Consider the following 19,868-nt stretch of genomic DNA (forward strand, 5'->3'; position numbering starts at 1 on the left):
TGAAATCTATAAGACATATAGAACCAAAAGGGGTGGAAACATTAGACACTTCATGCAGTGGGGTAAGATGCATCCATTGCAATACCACACAAGCCCTCTTGAGCATCTACGTCTCGTTCCATTCTTATGTATCCCTCTTCACCCCATCCAGTGCCCCATGAATTTTTCACAATCCCGTGTTTAGTCCCATCACCAGTTGAGCCATAACCCACCGCGGTAACACCATGGTCAAGCTCCGTACCACAGTCACCAGTGAAGACACTACTCGAGTAAAACTGAAAGGCGGACCCACTAGCGTCGATGGCAACAGAGACCGGTTGGTTGGCCACAGCCTTCAATAGTGCCTTCTCACTGTTGGCAGGCACATCTTGATAACCAGTGATCTTGGCCGCATGGTTAGCTGCCTTCTTAATATTGCAAGTATCATCAACTCCCTTGTAATGATAATTAGCTTCAGATGCAAGGCCTTGGTTTTGTTTAATAAATTGGAAAGCGTCATCCATGAGACCACCCTCACAGCCTTGGTCTTCGCCACTGGTGTCGCAGTCCACTAGTTCCTGCTCAGATAGAGAAACCAACTTACCTGTCTTGAGTTTCATAATTCCTTCCATGGCAGCTACTGCTGAGAAGGGCCAGCAACATCCTATTTTCAACACATAATCGAAAGTTACCAATCACTAGCTGTTGAAGTAAAAATGATTAAATAACACCAACTCTAACAGCTAAAGCTTTTGTAGTAATTGGTTGTTTCACATTGTATCAAAGCTATTGCCTCATGACAGGTACTAGGTTCAAAACCCAACAGCTCATTGATATTAAAAATCCCCGTTTATAGCCAACCCAAAAGAGGGGGCAACATGTGCCACATGTACAGCCAACCAAAAAAAGATGGTCCAAATGTGAGGGGGAGAGTTAAAGTATAAATTGATTAAATAACATCAGCTCTAACAGCATAAGATTTTGGAGTAATTGGTTGTTTCACAGTAAATAACAATGTCAAATTCCTTTTGTCATTTGGGCTTTAATTATTTTTTTTAAAAAAAAACAAGATTGTGGAAGCCTTGATTCTTATGTCAGTAATTCCTTCTTTAGAAGATCATTGGAAAATGAGGTGATTAGCAGAGTTACTTCTAAGTGTTCTGCTTACCACATTGGCCTTGATCCTTGATGGGAGTACAGCATTTTTCTTTCTCCAGTCCATACTAGATGGCACCGCAGTGACATTATCATACATGAAGGACATCATCTTCGAAGCCTTTGTTTGAGAGGGCCTGAATCCATTACGGGAAGCTCTGAACTCTTGATTGGTTTGGTCTGCAAATTCGTTGACACTTAGCTTGTAGGATCGGTCCCCGACATTGTTGAAAGATTCTATGAATTCTACATTTTCTTTGAATATCTTATAACACCGTTGCTCCTCCACATCATCCTTGTATGCGGGTCCATATTGAGCCATCCATTGCTTTTGCCTGTGGGACATGGATGCCTCGAGGAGCGTACGGGACATGGCTTGTGAAGCCCATACTCCCAAAATAAGGCAATACAATAGCATTGGTATGCTGAAGCCATGATACTAATATTGTTTGAATGATGTGATTATTGGAGTGGTGTGGATACTTAACACTCAATGTTTTCTTGAGTTTATATAGACATTACATGGAAATGGAGTTGATTACTCTAATGATTTTGTTAATTTTGTATTAGAGAGAGACTTGGAACGTGCCGGGAAAGGGTTATGATTTGGATCGCTAAATGACAAGTTTTAATATAATCATATCACTAATAAATATCATTTCGTATACGTTGTTTCTCAACTCTTGTTCTGTATTATACTAGATTAGAGGCAGAATACTAGTAATTTTTTATTAGTGGAGTGATCAATACTTTATTGGAAGCTATTTTCTGAATTTATGTCTTTTCTAGTGTTTTGTACATCCTACTGTAGCAATTCAGAATATGGGCTCTGAAAGAATCCACCTAGCTCTGGTCTTCTTCCGCTACTCTCCCTTTAATAACTCCTCTCCATTTCCTCAAAATCATTGAGTTTATGTGATTCAATACATGATTTCAAGAGAAGAGCCGTATCTCACACCAAATCCACAAGAAAACCTAGTACCCCCTTTTTCCCCTTTCAAGCTCTCAACCCTCTTCTCAAACCTGAATTTCTAAAATCTCAGTATCTGGGAGAGATTTCTAAAACCTGAAATTCTTACTTAAAATCCAAGATTATGAAGAGAAGTAAACCAGTGGGTCTCCTCCTCTCGTCTCCCAACTACGATTTTGAGGAAATCCAAGATTCTAAAATCCACGTATCCTAACGGCCATCCAGGAATCCAAACAGCCCCTTTAGTCTTTTAGATTGTTATTCTGAACAGTTTTGGCAAAGTACATGTGAAGTATCAGCCCATATCAATTAAAACCCAGCCTGCCCAAGCACATTATGGGCAATTTGACTAATAAGTAAGACCAAAATTTACAGAAGCTCGGCCCATGTTATTACATTTAATTTCACATTAATTCTACCAGCATAACCTCAATAGAGAGCTAAAAGAGCAAGCAATCCCCAAATACAAGAGAAAAAGCCAATCAAAAGAGGCAACAAAGGAGAAACCACAGGAAATTACTCAGGCCCTTTTCGTTTTGGATTTTGAGAACTGATTTTGAGCCCAAAAGTGATTGTTGAACTCAAATGAAACGCATTTTGAGTCCAATAATCAGTTTTGAACTCAAAAGCCAAAATGAAGAGGGCCTTAACAAACACGATATGGATGGCAACCGGGTGCATCTTTGTCTTTGTCTATCTTTATTAACTAGATGGAGGTAAGTTTGGAAGTGCAAGGCTACTTTGCAAATACAGTATTGTCGGCTAAAGGGATATACGTCAGTCTGTGGCTCTGTGCAGACTCGCCAATTTATTAGATGATTGTCAAATCGGGATATTCTAGCATATATCTTTGTATATGGGGCAATCTTTTGCCTCCCTCCCCCAACTGCACATGTAATCCTTTCTCATTGTTTCCATAAACTGTTGCGTTCATCAAAAACAAATATGATCCCCAAGGGCATTAAGTCCATAGGTAGCAAAAAAGTAACACATTTTGTAGGTTCTAAAAGAAAAAACATTTAATACACATTTTTTCCAACTTTACCCTTCAATACATTTTAAAATTACAAAATTTAAACGTATTGATGGGGTTAACATCTTATCATGACACATGGTGCAAGATCCAGCCAACGACGTGTACAACACCATATAACAGGAGTAGAAATGGAGCAGTTCCCTGAATCATGACACATGGTACCCTTGCCACAACACAGTCACCCGGCCATGTTCATGGCCTAACTCGACTCTGACTGGCCTTTGCCTCTCCCTCTCATGATCGACTCAGCATCTTCCACAAGAAAGCCGCTTGACAATACATTGCCATCATGAACTGGCGCCGCTAGGATCTGCCCCAAATCTCAGTCCCGTTGTAGCAAAGCCTGTTTTGGTCAGCCACCTTTCTTTCACCACCAGCTCCCCTATCTCGTCGAATCACCTTCCAGGATTGTACACGCAAGCACTGCTATGCCGACATCCCCAGCGATATACGCACCCCACATCACCACCACATCGTGCCCAGGATATTGTAACTCCCGCCTAAACAAGGGAGGGGGGGCTTCATTCAAAGAGGCAAGACACAACACACAGAGGAGAACTCCCAAGGCCGGACTTTTGGCATTTGGCCCTCTGGGTAAGATAACCACATCAAGTGTAGTTACCAGTGGTTGCTCCGTCCACAATCAGTTCTCCTTTCTTCCTGGTGCCTCGATCTAACTTGAGTGTCAAAGGGTCCCCGGAGTTCCAACTCCGGGTGATCCTTAACCCTTTGTCTGTGGGTGCATGATACAGGTCAGACGGATGCCCATCGAGAGAAGGATCCTCGATACAAACTGTTCACACCCAAGTATGAATTTTAGCAGCATCACGTATTAAATACAGTTTTAGTTTTTCCATATATTTGACCATTTTTTTATCCAAACTGGAATTTTTCCTACCCCCATTTTTGCCGAATCACGTTTTGCTAACTACGGTCTCAACAACCACTTGGGAGTCACTTTCAATCGAGATATGGGTCTTTTGGTCATTTTCTAGGAGATTGGGGTATTTTTCATTTTCAATGAGATTGTGGTATTATGGTTAGTTTTCAAGAGATGGGTAGATTGGATATTTTATCATTTTATATTGTATAAGGTTAATTTTATCATTTTTTAAACTTCATTTTCCTTCCTTGCTTCTTGGTCAATGCAAATAAAATACTGATATCCTTTGCCACAATATTCAATAGTTGCATGAAACATAGAAAATCTCCTTTCAAGTTCATTTCAATTCCACTCCATACTCTAATGGCAATTCTGCTTCCACTTAATTGACAATTTCACTTCATTGTGTTCTCGTGGTAAGGATGTGTTCGGTTGCCTCAGTATTTACTTTTTACATAAACAGTGTGAAAAGAGCTTAACAATATTTTTAGCATCTTTCCGAAGCAACTGTTATTTACACTGAAATGTTTAGCTAATGAACCGGACTCCCCTTGTCTTTTATTATTTAATTGGCTGGTGCAAGCTTTTTGGGATTTGTAACAGCCTTTGACAGCCAATTAAATAATAAAAGACAGAGGGAGCTTGGCCCATTATCAAAACATTGCAGTGCAAATATCAATAGTCTTTTTCTGGGTGTGTTTGGCTGCACAAGCTAGGATAGTTTAGGGGTTTTGCTTCGCATTTGGGTGCCACATCAGCAAAATCTCTTGTTTGGTTGCCAGTGTAGCATCGAAATTACTGGAGACTACGAGACAAGTTTCATAGGCAATTATTGTATGTTCAGTCACATGGCATCCATGTCTCCTCCTTATGGGATTTGCTAGGGACCATCGCAGAAAGGCATTTCGCAGACCGGCTGCTGCATGAGAGAGAAGCCACATAGGCTCACTTTTCAACAGATTTGTCCTATTCACGAGGTGGCCGCTCTCTCATGCAACAATCAGTCTGCAAAATGCCTTATGCGATGGTCCTTAGCAAATCCCCCTCCTTATACCAAGTCAAATTTCTCAAAAAAGATGGAATTTGGTAGGGAGAATGATGTATTTTCTCTTTCTCTATTCCTCTCTCTTCCCTTTTTATATCGGTAATGGCACCCGCTCCCACAACTCTACGAGGTTGGCAACCAAACACCACTTATCACTATTCACCCTATTGACTAGTTATACTTATACCACTAATCTACAAGGTATTATTTGGTTCCACTTACCATATATGCTTTTCTTATATTCATGTTATACATGAAAACAATCTTAAACCCTAAACCCTAGTGCAGTACCAGGGAGCCGGAGGTGTGCGTCTCATGTTAAACCCAACAATACCAAGTCTTCTACTCGTGCTTCCCAACTTTTGCCCCCACATATCTTGTGGGTCCCACCTCCTCCCCTTTAAAAAACCCCCAAATTTCTGATAATCGAACTATTTTCCGTCTCTTCTTTCCTTTCTCCTTCATTATTTTATTATATTTCTGGGCTTTGGATATTTCCTTGTTTTTCTGGATTTCTATTTTTAGGGGAGGGGATTTGGGGTTTGCTGGAATCTTCGGTATTGCTGTGGGGTTTGAGCTTCTAACGGTATCTGTAAGTGAAGGAACTGAAACACGCAGTATTTCTTGCTATTTTTGTTTATTTTATTTTATTTTTTTAATCTCCTCTTGTCCTTTTTCTTTGGGTAATTTTCTGTGTTGTAGTGTTTCTGAAGTGGGTTTTCTGTTTGATGATCAACTGTATTCTGTTGCTTTAATTATCGATTCTCATGGAGCTTTTATATTGGAAACTTGTTATAACGATAAGGTGTTTTTTTTTTTTTTCCATGTTTGCGCCTTGAACTGTTATTGAGTTTTGGTTTTATTTGTTAAGGGTAATCTAAGAACAGCTGTAAGAAAGATAGAGTGACGAAGATGCTCATAAATTTAAGGGTTTTGCTGGGTGCTCGTTTGGGCATTCTTTAGGGTGCATTGGAAACATAATTTTACACACGTTTTGAGAATGTTTTCAGATTTTTACAAATATTTTTAGATTTTTTCATTGGGAACATGTGTAAATTTAAGTTTCGAATGCACCTTACACTCTTTAGCAAAACCCTAAATTTAATGGGTTTATAAAACCCTAGAAATCCGAGGAACCATCCCTCTCTAAATTTGATTTTCCGCTGAATTTTCAACATCACCTTTTGTTTTTGTGCAAAACAATTGTCGGTATAATAGTCTCTCTCTCTCTCTCTCTCTCTCTCTCTCTCTCTCTCTCTCTCTCTCTCTCTCTCTCTCAGGGAATAGCTATTGCAGAAAACCACTTTTCTTTGGTCTTTTACTATTGTTTTCATTTATGCCTGAGCAACCCTCTACTGGAGAGTAACTGAACTGTATAAATTTGATGTGTTTTTAATGGCAATCAAATATAAATTTTATGTTCTAAGGTAATTGTTGTAAAAGTCATAGTTATGAAGTTCGCTCACCCCACACAAACTGCGACTTGAATGAGGGAACTACTTAATGAGTTTAGGCTGGTGGAATATGTTTAACTAGAACTGGCGTTAAACCGGTAACTATGATTGAGACTAGTACGGGTGTGGTTACTATTATTGGTGCTGGCCGTGCAATATGTGTTGGTTCGACGGGATTTGTACTAGAGCTAGTAGGATAACTTGGTGGCATTTAAGTGTTATTAGTTTTTCTTTGAGTTTTGCTTTTGTATGAGATTAATTGGTGAGATGTTGATATGTGATTGCTTTTACGGTTTCATTGTTAAGTTTGATAAACCTCTCAAATTGTTTTGGTGTTACTTTTATGGTTTTGATTGGATGGTGAACTCAGTACTAACTCCTGACCTTGCTGTGCTTTTATAATGGTTAGATGCCTGTCTTGAGAATCTAAAGATAAGTGGAGCCCTTAGTAGAAGATTCATGCAACTATAGTTTTCGAGTCCAAGCTCAACTGAGCTGCATTACCTGATAAATAAGTGCATTGTCTTCTTTCTTCCTCATGTTGGTTCGCTCAGGTTCAAGTCTCTTTGAGAATGCATTTATTGAATATGGTTGAATTTTCTGTATGAAAACCAATGTAAATATTTTTTTTTGAGTTGACCCCAACTAGTTTGGCGTTGTTGAGTTGAGTAAGTAGTCTTTTTGAATTTTATTGATGTTATGAACAGAGTTTAGACTCGATCTTCTCTCCTCTCTTATGTATTCTTTAGGGGTGACCATCTTTATGAGATTTTTTCATTGTATCAGAGCTGTGAGATAACAAAGATAAAGATCCAAGGTCCTTCATCAATGCCTCTCATATTTCGTATTTTCTCTTCCTAGTATTCCTATCATTCCTTCATTTCCTTTATTACCATGAAAACCCTAGTTTCTCTTCTTTCCTCCTCAAAATTCCCTATTTTTCTTTATCTTTTGATTCAAGGAGTTTAAAATCTGAGAATCTTTCTTGTAATTTCACGAACACTAGGGTTTCTCTCTTCTCTCCCCTAAAATCCCACAGATTTCTGATTTGATTGCTAACTTAAGCATCACTATCATTAAAAGAAAAAAAAATCGAGCATCACTTAAGTTAGGTGCATGTCAGAAACTCACTTAATCCTCTCCTTTAAAATGTAAAAAGGCTACGTATTCTCACTTAAGTCAGTGCATTTTGGCGCACAACTTAACTTAAAATAGATTCATGTTAGCACCCTCCTCTTTCAAACAAGACAAACCCATGAATTTCCCTCAAAACCCTACGAGAATCCTAAAACCCAATCCTCCTCTTCTGATCAGATCTCTCAAATCCAACTGTGAGCCCTCTTGGTTTTGGATTTCCTACACGCTTTCTTTTCACTCCATTTTTTTAACTTTCCTCCATTTTCTCCCACTTCTATTTTCGACAAATCTCCCTTCCATCTCTTGGTCCTTCTATCTCTTCATCATGGATCCCCTTCCCTCCCATACCTCACAAAATTCCTCCTATCCCATGTTCTCTCAATTAGTTACTATCAAACTTATGCACAAGAACTCCCTTCTCTGGATTTTGGAAGTATCAAACACTATCGGTTCCATTGATCTTTTGGAGGGACTTAACTTTCCTCCCTTTGAACTTATAAAAGTAGAAAAATCAAAGGGGAAAACTGAAGGATTTATCAGAGATAGTTCTTGAATCACGGGTCTTTCACCAGAGTGTGAAAACTATCCTTTCTATGAAGTATGATGCCTGGTATGTTCAAGACCAACTTATGACTGCGTCATTTAATTCTACACTTTCACTTAAGGTTGTCGCTCAACTACTCGGTGTTACTTTTGCCAAAGAGATTTGTGGGCTTTACATTATTTCCATTCAGGGCAATCTGAGACCCGGGATAGTTATTGCCAGAGATATTTGTATCAGGGTTTTTTTTTTTTTTTGTATGATTTAAATTCTTAATTGGATTTTATATTTCATTATTTGGCAGTATTTGTCTTTTGGCAATTGTAGGCATTTCATGAATATTTAGGTGAACTACATTTGTTGAATGTTACACACTTTTAATCTTGAGCTGTCATCCTTTTGAGTTTTCTCATCAGTGCCTACAAATGCTTTTGAGGAATGGAACTATATTTCTTAATATTGGATTGCACCTTCTGATTCTATGGTACTTCACTTGAACAAAGTGTTGCATATCCATGTTGTACGTGTCTTAATGGGATTGTAAATTGTTGTGAACAGATGAGTAATATCAATATCTTGGAATAAGAATTAAACACACTGTACCATTTTTATCTGCCTAAATTGAGGAAGAACGCGGCAAACTGTTTCAGGGAGGAGTATATACATTCATCATGGATTTGAAATCTAACGGTATAACATGGTTTGGCAACATATACCAGAAGTTGGAAACTATGTGTCAGGAGCTATCCCAGGATGTAGAAAGTATTATGAGTCAGGTATGCATCTTTTCATCTTAATGCCCCTTACAAGCTATCATGAATAGTGGTGTCATTGGATCCAGACGGTCTGATGGACCATCTGAATCCGAACTTAAACAGACAGGATCTAGACACATTACGAGGATCCATGGACACATTTCGGGACCCTATCACAGGATCCAAAATTCTTACTGATTGGATCTAGACAACCAACAAAAGCCCGTGGGACATTCCTTGATCCGATTTTATTAAACTATTTTACGAAAACACCCTCTAATTTTTATAACTTAAGTATTATATTCGGGGTAATTTAGTAAAAATAAGCCATATGCATTTTTTCAAAGGATTCACATCTCTCTTAAGTCTCGAGTCACCCTATTCTTTTCCTTCGCTAAGCATTGACCCTATGTCCCTAGCCCATTGCGTTGCAGTTGTTGAGACTTACACTCACATCTACAGTCACACTCGTGCTCGCCCTCTTTTAAGAATTTTAACGTTGTAAAAATGTAAGTAGGACCTACTAGCACACTCCAATGGATGGTCCGATTTGAAATGGATCGTGACTGAGACACAAGAAGTAGGATTCGAAGAACACTCTGAATTCAATCCATCTGATAAGAGATTTGAATGGATCGTGACAAAGACATAAATGGATCCGATCCGAATTGGGTCCGTTGACACCCCTAATCATGAAAAGTAGTTCTTTTGCCTATTTCTCAGATGTGACTATGGTGTTATTATTGCATTCAATTACAATCGTGTAATATGTTCCTATATTATTATGTTCTCATCTCAAGTTGGTGGCTTTCTTCTCTTTCCTGGAGGAGTTTCTCTATGATAAATGAAATGCTCTTTCTTTTTGTGGGCAGGAGACTAAATATGTTGAAGGCCAGGTGCAAGCTGTTGGTGCAAATGTTCGGAAGTTATGTAATGAAGTCATGCAAGATTTGCTTTCCCCGTCTGCTTGTTCTGTCAAAGGACCGATTTCTGACTTATCTTTAATATATGATTTGGATGTTGGGACGTGTAAAAGGTCAAAGATAGGTTCTGAAGAATGTCCTGTAAACGAGAAGCCATTATCGTCGACTGAATTGGGTCCAATTGTTTCTGTGGAGAAAGATTTGAATCCCGGACCATTAGCTGATGCATCCCAAGATATAAATAACGGAGATACATGTGACACATTGATCAATAAATCAATCCCAATTTCAGTTCAAGTTTCGGCAAACACTTTCCCAGAAATAGGAGAAAACCATGATATTGTTTCAGATGTTGCTGCAAGTTTTACCAGTCTTGCTAGTACTCTCTCATCTGAATTGGCTGTTCCAATTTTATCCCATGAAAGTGAAGTATTGGAGGGCGGATTGGTTCTATCAAGCAGTGGTTTATCAACCAATACAATTGGTATTGATTTCAAAGTCTTTATTTTACTAGTATTGCTTGTCTTCATATTCAGAATTTCTCCTTGAATTTTTATTAAGAATGCCTTAAATTGCTCATATTGTAGGCACATGCACACCGCACGAGACGATGCATCTGGTTAGATCTACTGGAATTGGACATGAGCAACACAAGAATTCTACTGTATCAGAGGATTCTCTGCCCATACCAGAAACTGGTATGTATGTTTCTCAGAAACTGGTATGAATGTTTCAGCAGCGTATAACCTATGTCACAGATATCATTCCTGGGTATTACTTTGTAAGGGAAAATCTCGGGATATGTTATTTTTTTCGGGTTTATATCAGGAAAAAATGATAAAAATAAATTATGTAAAATATATATAAATATATAAAATTTATGAAAAAAATATAAAATAAAAGTATCGTAAAGATATCGGGATAATATTGTGATATTATCTCAATAATATCGTGATATTATTTCGATTCAAAAAAATATATATCTTGATATTATCATGATATTTTATGATAAAAATGAAACTATCGCTACATTTTTAAAATCTTGGAGTTATTTCGGGATTTTGTCGTTTGATCAAAATGTCGCGATAAAAACACAATATTTGGACATATTTGTGACATCGATTATAACATCCTGCTTCTCCTTTTACCTTTTTCTTTGTTCATTTATATTTTTTTAGTTAGAAACTGGTATGTATGTTTCAGTAACACTTAACTTCCTGGTTCTCCATTTACCTTTTCTTTGTCAGATTATATTTTTTTAGTCACTTTTTAGTTTTTATTGTATCCAGTTGTATTTGCCTTTTTATCATCATTGCGTGCTTCAAGGCGATACCCTTTCACCTAGGCACTCATGTCCATGCACATGCAAATGGTTTGTGGTTGCCAAGTGTTGAAACATTTTTTTTTTCCTTTGTGAATGTAGCATGTTTGTGGTTGCCGATGGGTTGAGCTTTAGAAACCCCGGCCGGCTGGTATTGGGAGGGGAGAGCTGGGGGGTGAGAGCTGCTCACCAAGGTTTCAAATTGTTGGTGGAGGGCCGCTGGGACAAAATAGTGGTAGCAGGGGATTCTGCTAATGTGATTAGATGGCTTAGCGGTTCGCAAGGTTGCCCTCAGAGATTTGATCATCTCTTCAATGAGATTCACAACTGGATGGGGGCAACAGAGTTCTCCTTCCGCCACGTGAAAAGGTCCGCAAATGGTATTGCAGATTCACTTGCGAGGAGCGGGTCTCATTGAGGAATTGGAATTATATGATCATTTACTCCTTGAGTGTCTGCCTATTTGCTTTGTCTCTTGTGCTTCACATTCTACTGTTTTTTTATGCTTTTTCTTTTTATATTGGTGTATGACCATCTCGGTCCCCTATTCTATCAATGGATATATATGACCATTCAAAAAGAAGAAGAAGATATCCAAGCTTAGACCCTATCCTGATCACCTTTCCCATGCAAGTGCTATATGACACATCCAGAAGAAGAGAATAAAATTGAGCAATTGTCTTTAGTTATCTGTCTTACAAATAGAAAGTTTGCAGTATGGTCAAGAACAACAAAATCATCATTTAGGGGAAGGGAATTGGTACTAGTAAAAAGAGAGACGATTCCATATCCGGAAATTGGTAGGAGATTACCATTGTTCGTGTCAATCTATTGGTTACCAGGGTAACTTTGAACATTGGAAAGATTATTAGACACTCCATTCATGTGATTGGAGACATCTGAGCCTAAAAACTATGTGGAAGGAGTGGAGCCTGAGGGTCAACTAGGATTACCTGAAATAACCATAGCAAACAGACAGAACTGTGAAAATAGCACCAGGAATAGCAGCCAAAATTGTCTCTTGAATCAGCTTCTGAATTGCATCTATGGGTGGTTGAACCGATGGTGATCTCTGATCATAAATTGTCTTAATATGAACTTGGCATGTATGTTGAGTTCCCCGCGACTACCGCTGGAGTTCGCTTGACTAGTGTAGCGGCCATTCCCACGACCACGAGCCGCAGACCTCCTAAAACATTCAGAGATGATTAGACCTCATAACACATTCAGAGATGATATGTTCGAGGTGGCGACAATCTTAACATATATTCTGCTTCTTGCAATTGGAGGCCAAATGTCCGAGCTTTTCACTAGTAGCATTGCACCTTTCTTAAGTGTCATGAACGATTTCGGTCCTTGTCAACCTGAGCGAGAAACACTGTGTCCTGTGTAGAAGGTGGATCGGCATCAACTGTTGCCTGCTTATGGATCTAAGTTTCTACCTCTAGTAGTTCTGACAATACATTTTGTAAATCAGGGAGTTGGCCTCGACTAATAATATTGGAGCAAGCAATGTCAAACTCGTGATGTCACCACATAGGGAAATGCATTACCCGACTCCTCTCCTCTATTTGTAAGAAGTTTGTTGTAGTACTTGCTTCAACTTGTTGAACAACAACATATCCTGCTCCCTCTATAAGGTCATAAAGCTGGAGCAGTATGTTTGAATATTCTTGATTGCTTGTGATTAGTGGGATAAGTCTAATTCCACCCTGAAAAGTCGGTCCTGATTGGTTTGTTGATAAATCTCCTTAAGGTAGTTCCACATCGCAGAGCATGTTTTGTAAGGCTGTAAATTACATCCAAAAGAAGGCTCAACCGACTTGAGAAGCCAAGTGATTACTCGGACATTATTCATTTTCCATGGATTTAATTTAGTTTTTCTTTCTCAGTGGATGATTTGGCATCAAGTCGTTGGAGTTTTCCTGAGAGCTCATGAGAAGGGTTTTCCATCTCATCATTGGTATATTTCCCTGTACTTCCTTCTAGATGATCAAGGGGGTCTTCTTCTTTGGAGTTGCCTTTTCATATCTCCATTTGGGACTCCGCTCGCTCCCCAACGCTACAAATTTTGCAGCTCATGTGTCAACCACTTACCGTTGTTCGGAATTCCATGTTGTGCTTGATTCACATTTGCAGCATTACCTTTACATGTGTAGCCATGAATCTATTTGACTCTGATACCAATTTGATGCAGCATAAGCACAAGGACAGATCCGGAGAGTTTCAAGGGTATAACCCTAAAAAAAAAAACTTATTCTACTCTTAGCCCTGCAACCCTCTTCTTAAGTGAGTGATGTAAGGGCTAACTTAAGTTTCTTTAAGTAAATGGCTTTAAGTGGATGGTCCCCCACTATCTTAAAGTCATTAAAACCCACAAACAAAAGAGAAACCCCACGAACAAAAGAAAAACCACACAACTATTCTGTGGTTCTAATGTTGTATAGAAATCACTCTCCTCCCTCTGCTTTTTGCCACATGATGCACGATTAAGGTATGGTCTGACAACTTAGTTGTTCATTGCATGCTTTCGTTTGTGTGCAAGATCTGAACAAAGAAACCACAACAATGAAATATGTGATGCGTTTTTTCCTGACTATTTGGTGGAGAAAACCAGTGAACTTTGATACTACTGAAATTAAAACTTTGCTTTGCTGAAACTATACCCTGCATGTGATGTGCTGCCTTTAAGAGTGCATAAAAGGGCTTTAGAAATAAGGAAATGTGCCTTCTCCTCGGTTTAGTTTTCCAAATTTCTTTCTTTTTCTAACATTATAAGCACGTGATGCATGCGGCTCCAATTTTTGTTGGTACAACTTGCGTCGTTATGTGCTGATCAAAGGAAAATGAGACCAACAACTGGCTGTTTCTTCTCTAAATATGTATTTACTTGTGGCTTCAGTTAAGATTCTTCACAGCCCATTCTTGAATTAGTTGTGTATCTCCCATTTCCGTAGCACCATATCTTTACTGTTTATTGCTCATTTAGGAAAAAAAGGGAAAAATCATCAGCGTTGTGCTTGCCTTGCATCTAGACTGAGTTGTAAACTTGTAATGTTGTGATTTTTAATAATGTTAACGGCTTTGTCATTTTAGGACTTGTCGAGTAATTGTGGGTACAGCTGTTACAGGAAAATCAGATGATTCTGATTTGGATGAGTCATCCAAGGATAATATTGCAACTGAGCCAACCACCGAAACCATAGAAGAATATGAGGATGTTAAGCTAGAAGAAAGTTTAGACATGGAAAATAATGAACTCTACTTCCTCTCTCATCAAGTAAGCAAGAATAGATCATACAAGGTAAACTTTAATGCTCATACCCACTGACTGCTAAATATGCACTTGTATGAAGGATATAATTTATGATTTTTTTTTCTGTATTAGAAAAAAATCTGGGATGCTCTGGCTTCAAAACCGCAGCCAGCAAAGAAAGATGTCTACGAGCAAATCGCAATTTGGTTTGATGACATCGATATGGAAACCAAACGGAGAGGGGGCATTTCCACATCTTCAAGTCTCATTGAGGACTTGGAATCAAATAAATTGTCAAGTCAAGACTGCTGCGATTCTGATTGGGAATTACTATAATCTGCAAGTACATTGAAAAGTGCTCTGTAAATGAAAGCGGCAATGTATCTAGTTCTACAGCCGCCATACAGATAAAGGTGATGCTGCTCCTCACTTCTCTGTCCAGACATCAATTAATAATAGCCAGACTTGCTGTTTAATTTAAAAGTTAATAAGTTAAAGAATGCAGATAATTATCCATCAGTAATGGCAATGGAGTAGTTTTCAGAACCATGCACCCTGATGTTGCTTTTGTTTTGAAGGCATGCAAAAACTTGAACTATTTTACGATTTTACTTTACTGCTCTTGACCCGAATGTTGCTGTGATGCTTTGCTGTTTTTACTATGATCTTTTGATGGCTTCTTTGTGGGTCTACCCGGGATCAAAGTGTCCCCCTTGCTGATTTGTTTACATTATCGTCAGACTCAGTTGTTATTATGCTTTTGCTAGATTTGTGACTGACCAAATAATGGGCCTCATCACCATATGGACCCTATGTATGGTAGACACTTGCCCTAGCTGAGCAAATCATGAATTGGCACTTGCCCAAAAAACTTGTTGATCAAATGATCCTAGCCATATCTGATTGGAGGACCTTTTGATGAATTAAATATTGAACGAGGCAACAGGCCATATTCAACTATTAAAGTGCCTCTTTACCGGGCCAAGATTATCCAATCCACACGGTTTTTGGGTATGGACGGGACACATGTGGCATCTAGGCCTATGAGCAGACTCCTTTTGGGTCTGGGTGGAACATAGATAGTTGTTGTGGGTTTGTTGGAATGTCTTATGTGGGATATAGACACAACTCATGGGACACAGAGGCCAAAAATTTAGTCTGCGTCCCAATTCTAAATATATTTTGCTTTAGTACTAAAATAGTCTTCATATATTTTTACTTGAAATGCCAAACGTGAAAGGTATTTTGCCGTATACAACATCTAACATAACAAAACTAAAAAAAATTCATTCGAACAGATAGATCAGAATAGACAAAGTCTATATCTCCTCTCTCGTTTAACCCTAAACTACATTCTTCAGTTGCCATCTTCCTTCTCAATCTTTACCACTAAAAACACAAACTGAAAATTTTTAACCTTTTACAAAATTTTAACTGTGTAATTTTTTTTTCCTATAAAATAAAATACCCCTTCTTAGTACACGTGGGATTGTGGGAATGTTACAAACAAGTTATTTTTAAAAATGGGGAAAAATACACTAAGACCCCCTGTGGTTTCAAAACGTGACAAGTACACCCCCTCCGTCAACTGTCCGTCAGTTTAACCTGACGGAAAGACTAAAACTAACAATGGTTAATATTTTGAGGACAGAAACACCCTCATTTGCAGAGGGATTAGGGTTACATCATTTCCCACCGCCGCTGTCGCCCCTCCGGCCACAGCCTTCGTCGCCACCTTTTGCCACCGCTGCCATCGCCATCTCCGGCAACCGCCGTCACCTCCATTACAAACAATCGAACCCCACGCCATGGCTACATCAAACCCACATTTCAAGAAAAAAACTTTGATAAAAACAAAAAAATAAAGGCCAAAAACATTAGGGTTTTTGTGCAAATCATTATAATGATGTGAATGAAGACAAATAAAACTCCTAAATTGAAGGTTTATGTTGATAAATCAACAAGGGTTTGAATCAAACCCCAATTTTTAGTTTTTAAGTATGAAAATCCTAATTTTCAGTTGGGGAAGATGGAGGCATTTTGGTATTTTCCTCCACACCGTCAGCTCCGTCCAGTTAAAAAAACCCAATGAAACCACAGAGGATCTGCTTGTAACTTTTTAAACTTCTGGGGTTGAGTTGAATCTGTCAGAAACCACATGGGTCTAACTGTCTTAAGTGTATTTATTTGTTAGCCCCAACCTAATAGGCCGTGCCCCACAAATTATCTGAATGATCCCAACCCTCGGATCTGTAGAAGAGTTGAGGCCATCCTATGAGATAATTTTATATGCACGGCCTATTTAAGTTGGGTCCAATAACTTACCCAAAAAAAAAAAAAGTTGGGTCCAATAAATGGATGATATAGATCATCGAATAATGTGAGGCCCACTGTACTATTTTTCAAAAAACATACCGTAAATTATATATTCGCCTCTTTTTCTTACATGGGACAGCCCCCTTTAGAATAACAGTGGAGTCATAAATTCAGTAGTGGGGCTGCCCCAATTAAGACAAAAAGATAGCGAATATATCATCACTTCGGCCTTCGCTTACGTGTGGACAAGGTATAAAAAGTCGAAAAATGGAGGTAGGGGCAATAAAATTTAGGCTTTAAGCAGGAGTATGGCCAACGGTAGTTTTTCTCTCATTCCTTTCAAACCCTCCCTCAATCTCAGATCTCACAACTCCTCGATGGCCGCGCGTGCCCACTCCTCTCCAAACCCTAACCCTAACCAGCCTCCTTCCTTGCTCGTTTTCTCAGGTCTCAACTTTTCTTCCTTCATCCTCTTCTTCTTTGATTTAAACCTCCAATTCGCATCTTGAATTCATCTTTCTGTTGAAATTATCTGCAAAATCCATGTCAATCTCATTTCAAATACTCGTTTCGATTTCCATAGATGCGTGCATCGTTCAATAAAAGGGAGGCATTAATGGTGCAACTTGGGTCGGGCTCAATTCAACCCGATTTTGGCTCGGATTGGGTTGGCATTTTCTCGGGTTGGAAAAACCCAACGGGTTGGGTTAGGGTTGAGGCCTGGGCAACCCGACCCGACCTCTATCCTCTAGTTTTCTCATGTTTTTTCTAGGAATATGCTTGTTTTCTTCTATTTTTTTATTTGGCCCGAGATGAACCCGGCTCAACCCGAACTCAACCCGACCCGATTTGGAGGCGAGTTGGGTTAGGGTTGACGCTCGGGTTGGGTTGGTTAGGGCAGCTATCTCGGGTTGGGTTAGGGTTGGCCTCAACCCGACCCGAGTTGCACCCCTACAGTGGCGGGCGCATTATATACATCTTTGATAAAGAATATAAAAAAATTAGTTCGCCTCGATCTTGTTTCAGGTGGAACTGCATTTAATGGAGTTGTTGAAGAACTGAAAAAGTTAACCACGCGCGTTGCACATGTTCTTCCTGTTTCTGATGATGGAGGAAGTACGGCTGAGATTGTTCGTGTACTTGGTAAGAAAAGAGTAATTTTTTCCAATTTTGTATATCTTAGGGTTTTGATTTATCGATTTATGAACATTTTTTTCCTTTCTTTCTATGTAGGAAATTCTAGGTAGTTGGATTGTTATATGTTATGTTATGCAGTGGGAGATATACGATCGAGATGTTTGAGATTATTATGAGATATAATTTTCCAGTTTTGTATATCTTAGGGTTTTGATTTATCGATTTATGAACATTTTTCTTTCTTTCTATGTAGAAAATTTGAGGTAATTGGATTGTTATATGTTATGATACAGGTGGTCCTGCAGTGGGAGATATACGATCGAGATGTTTGAGATTATCAGATGAAAGCAGTTTGGAAGCCCTAGCTGTGCGGAGATTGCTTGGCCACCGCTTGCCTCTTGATGCAATGCAAGCGAAATCGGAGTGGTAACTACACTATCAAATAATTTGAACTTATAATTGTTTCTGTTTGCCATACAGTGTGACAATGTATGTATGAACATTTTGTGTGTAGATAACTTGTTAACATTTTTATTTTATTTTTTTCAACCCGGAATTTTTCTAGGAACCAAAAAATAGTTACAAGAGGAGGACATAGAACCTTGCCTTCTAACCCAACAAGATACAAGAAGAGGAAAAAATTAAACTCCTTTATCCTTTTACAAAGAAACAAGCAAGATTTATTTAGTGAGAATATAAGGAATATCTAATTGGTTGCATCCAACAGCTCCTCTAGAGATCTTGGGGAGAGATAGCTTGTTAACATTTTTTCAGTATTCTTTATTTTCCTTCAGGTGTTTTAGGAGCATTTTACTTCTTTTGTGTCTTTTTGCCATTTTATATGACATTGACAGAACTGTGTCATTTTCATTTGATGTTAGTTGGGAGCATGCATTTTCCCTTTGTAATTGCATCCATCTTTTTAATTGAAATGTTGGACTACGTGCCTGAAATTTCGGACTACAGACGTTATGTTTATTGTTTGAGACAAATGAATTATGAGGAAATAAGAATGAAAGTGTTTAAGTTTTTTCATTCAGTTGTTTTAAACTCCAGAACAATAGATTGATCAATAGCAAATCAGTGGGACCATAGCGGTATAACAAAAATATTCTCTAGAAAGGTCAATCTATTTAGGAATATTATTTAATGTTTGAAGCTGCACTGGATGGTGTTCATGGTGCATTTTCATTTATTACAGTTTGGTCCATACTAAATTGTGCTAAGTGGAACATTTGACAGGTATGAGATTGTTGAAGGAGAGCATTCTCTATGGAAAGGTGTATCACGGCCCTACAGGGAAACAATTCGTGCCTTTCTATCTTACTTTCAAAATGAGGTAGTCAAATCTTGTTGGAAAATTATTTTGATCATAAATCATGATTCCTTACAAGTTACCTTCTACCCGATTAAATATAATCTCTCCTATCACTCCATGACACTATCTTTCTTGTTCATTTTCATTTATGGAGCCCGGATGCTCATTTCCATAAATCAAACACACACATAATCACTTTCAGCATGAGGAATTGGTCAATGAATAATACTCCTGCTCATTTATTCATACTGTTTTAAATAAAGATCTGAAGTTATTTTGGTTATGGATGCTGACTGAGTTGACTTCCCTACTAGATGAGTGATATTCTCAGTAGAAATGTTAAAAAAAATCATAAAAACAGCAAAATAGAAAAGAAAGGGCTACGGGACAGACCTTTCTGACCTGCATGTTCCACCCCATTCCTTTGTACTGTTTTGGTCACTGGGACAGCACCAGAATTGATATCTCTGTTGTTTGAGAAGCTAGCTTAAAAAATGGAAGTGTTTAATCAATAAAGACCATATGGAGTATTTTCAAGAAGTTCATTTATCAATGCCTTCACTAAAGTAATGGTTATGTGCATGCTTGGGATTGAGCCTCTAGTTCAATGGTCATGACTTTGTTCTTCAACCTAGAGGTTGG

At 38.5% G+C, this 19,868-nt stretch overlaps 2 protein-coding genes and 1 pseudogene across 6 annotated transcripts in view; 2 read left to right on the top strand and 1 right to left on the bottom strand.

Moving 5' to 3' along the window:
• Window positions 1-50: 50 nt before the first annotated feature.
• Window positions 51-1,587, bottom strand: LOC143845708 (senescence-specific cysteine protease SAG39-like; annotated as a pseudogene).
• Window positions 1,588-5,353: 3,766 nt separating this feature from the next.
• LOC143891583 (uncharacterized) lies at window positions 5,354-15,081 on the top strand. 5 transcript variants are annotated; one of them, XM_077396082.1, is made up of 6 exons: window positions 5,354-5,660; window positions 8,759-8,976; window positions 9,828-10,362; window positions 10,466-10,576; window positions 14,322-14,479; window positions 14,588-15,081. In XM_077396082.1, exons 2-6 carry the CDS (start codon window positions 8,872-8,874, stop codon window positions 14,789-14,791), a joined length of 1,113 nt encoding a protein of 370 aa, XP_077252197.1. In that variant the 5' UTR covers window positions 5,354-5,660; window positions 8,759-8,871; the 3' UTR covers window positions 14,792-15,081. The 5 variants fall into 5 exon arrangements, with proteins under 5 accessions (XP_077252197.1, XP_077252198.1, XP_077252194.1 ...); XM_077396079.1 differs by having other exon boundaries at window positions 5,368-5,660; window positions 14,322-14,503; XM_077396081.1 differs by having other exon boundaries at window positions 5,369-5,660; window positions 14,331-14,503.
• Window positions 15,082-17,038: 1,957 nt separating this feature from the next.
• Window positions 17,039-19,868, top strand: part of MEE18 (maternal effect embryo arrest 18) — a 36,522-nt gene continuing 33,692 nt past the window's right edge. Inside the window, exons 1-4 of the mRNA XM_077396084.1 lie at window positions 17,039-17,218; window positions 17,798-17,914; window positions 18,202-18,334; window positions 19,151-19,247. Of these exons, the coding sequence (XP_077252199.1) occupies window positions 17,080-17,218; window positions 17,798-17,914; window positions 18,202-18,334; window positions 19,151-19,247 (486 nt within the window). The 5' untranslated portion in view covers window positions 17,039-17,079. The remainder of the gene's footprint in view (window positions 17,219-17,797; window positions 17,915-18,201; window positions 18,335-19,150; window positions 19,248-19,868) is intronic.

Source organism: Tasmannia lanceolata, unplaced genomic scaffold, assembly GCF_043159265.1.
Source record: "Tasmannia lanceolata isolate RefF3 unplaced genomic scaffold, GAP_Taslan_0.1 ptg000015l, whole genome shotgun sequence".
NCBI lineage: Eukaryota > Viridiplantae > Streptophyta > Magnoliopsida > Canellales > Winteraceae > Tasmannia > Tasmannia lanceolata.

What these genes read in the sequence shown, in the direction of transcription:
- LOC143891583 (XM_077396079.1), top strand. Translation starts at nt 8,872, where the DNA reads ATGGATTTGAAATCTAACGGTATAACATGGTTTGGCAACATATACCAG. An exon ending in TAGAAAGTATTATGAGTCAG is followed by an intron (nt 8,977 to 9,827) that starts GTATGCATCTTT and finishes TTTTGTGGGCAG; the next exon opens with GAGACTAAATATGTTGAAGG. An exon ending in GCAAGAATAGATCATACAAG is followed by an intron (nt 14,504 to 14,587) that starts GTAAACTTTAAT and finishes TTTCTGTATTAG; the next exon opens with AAAAAAATCTGGGATGCTCT.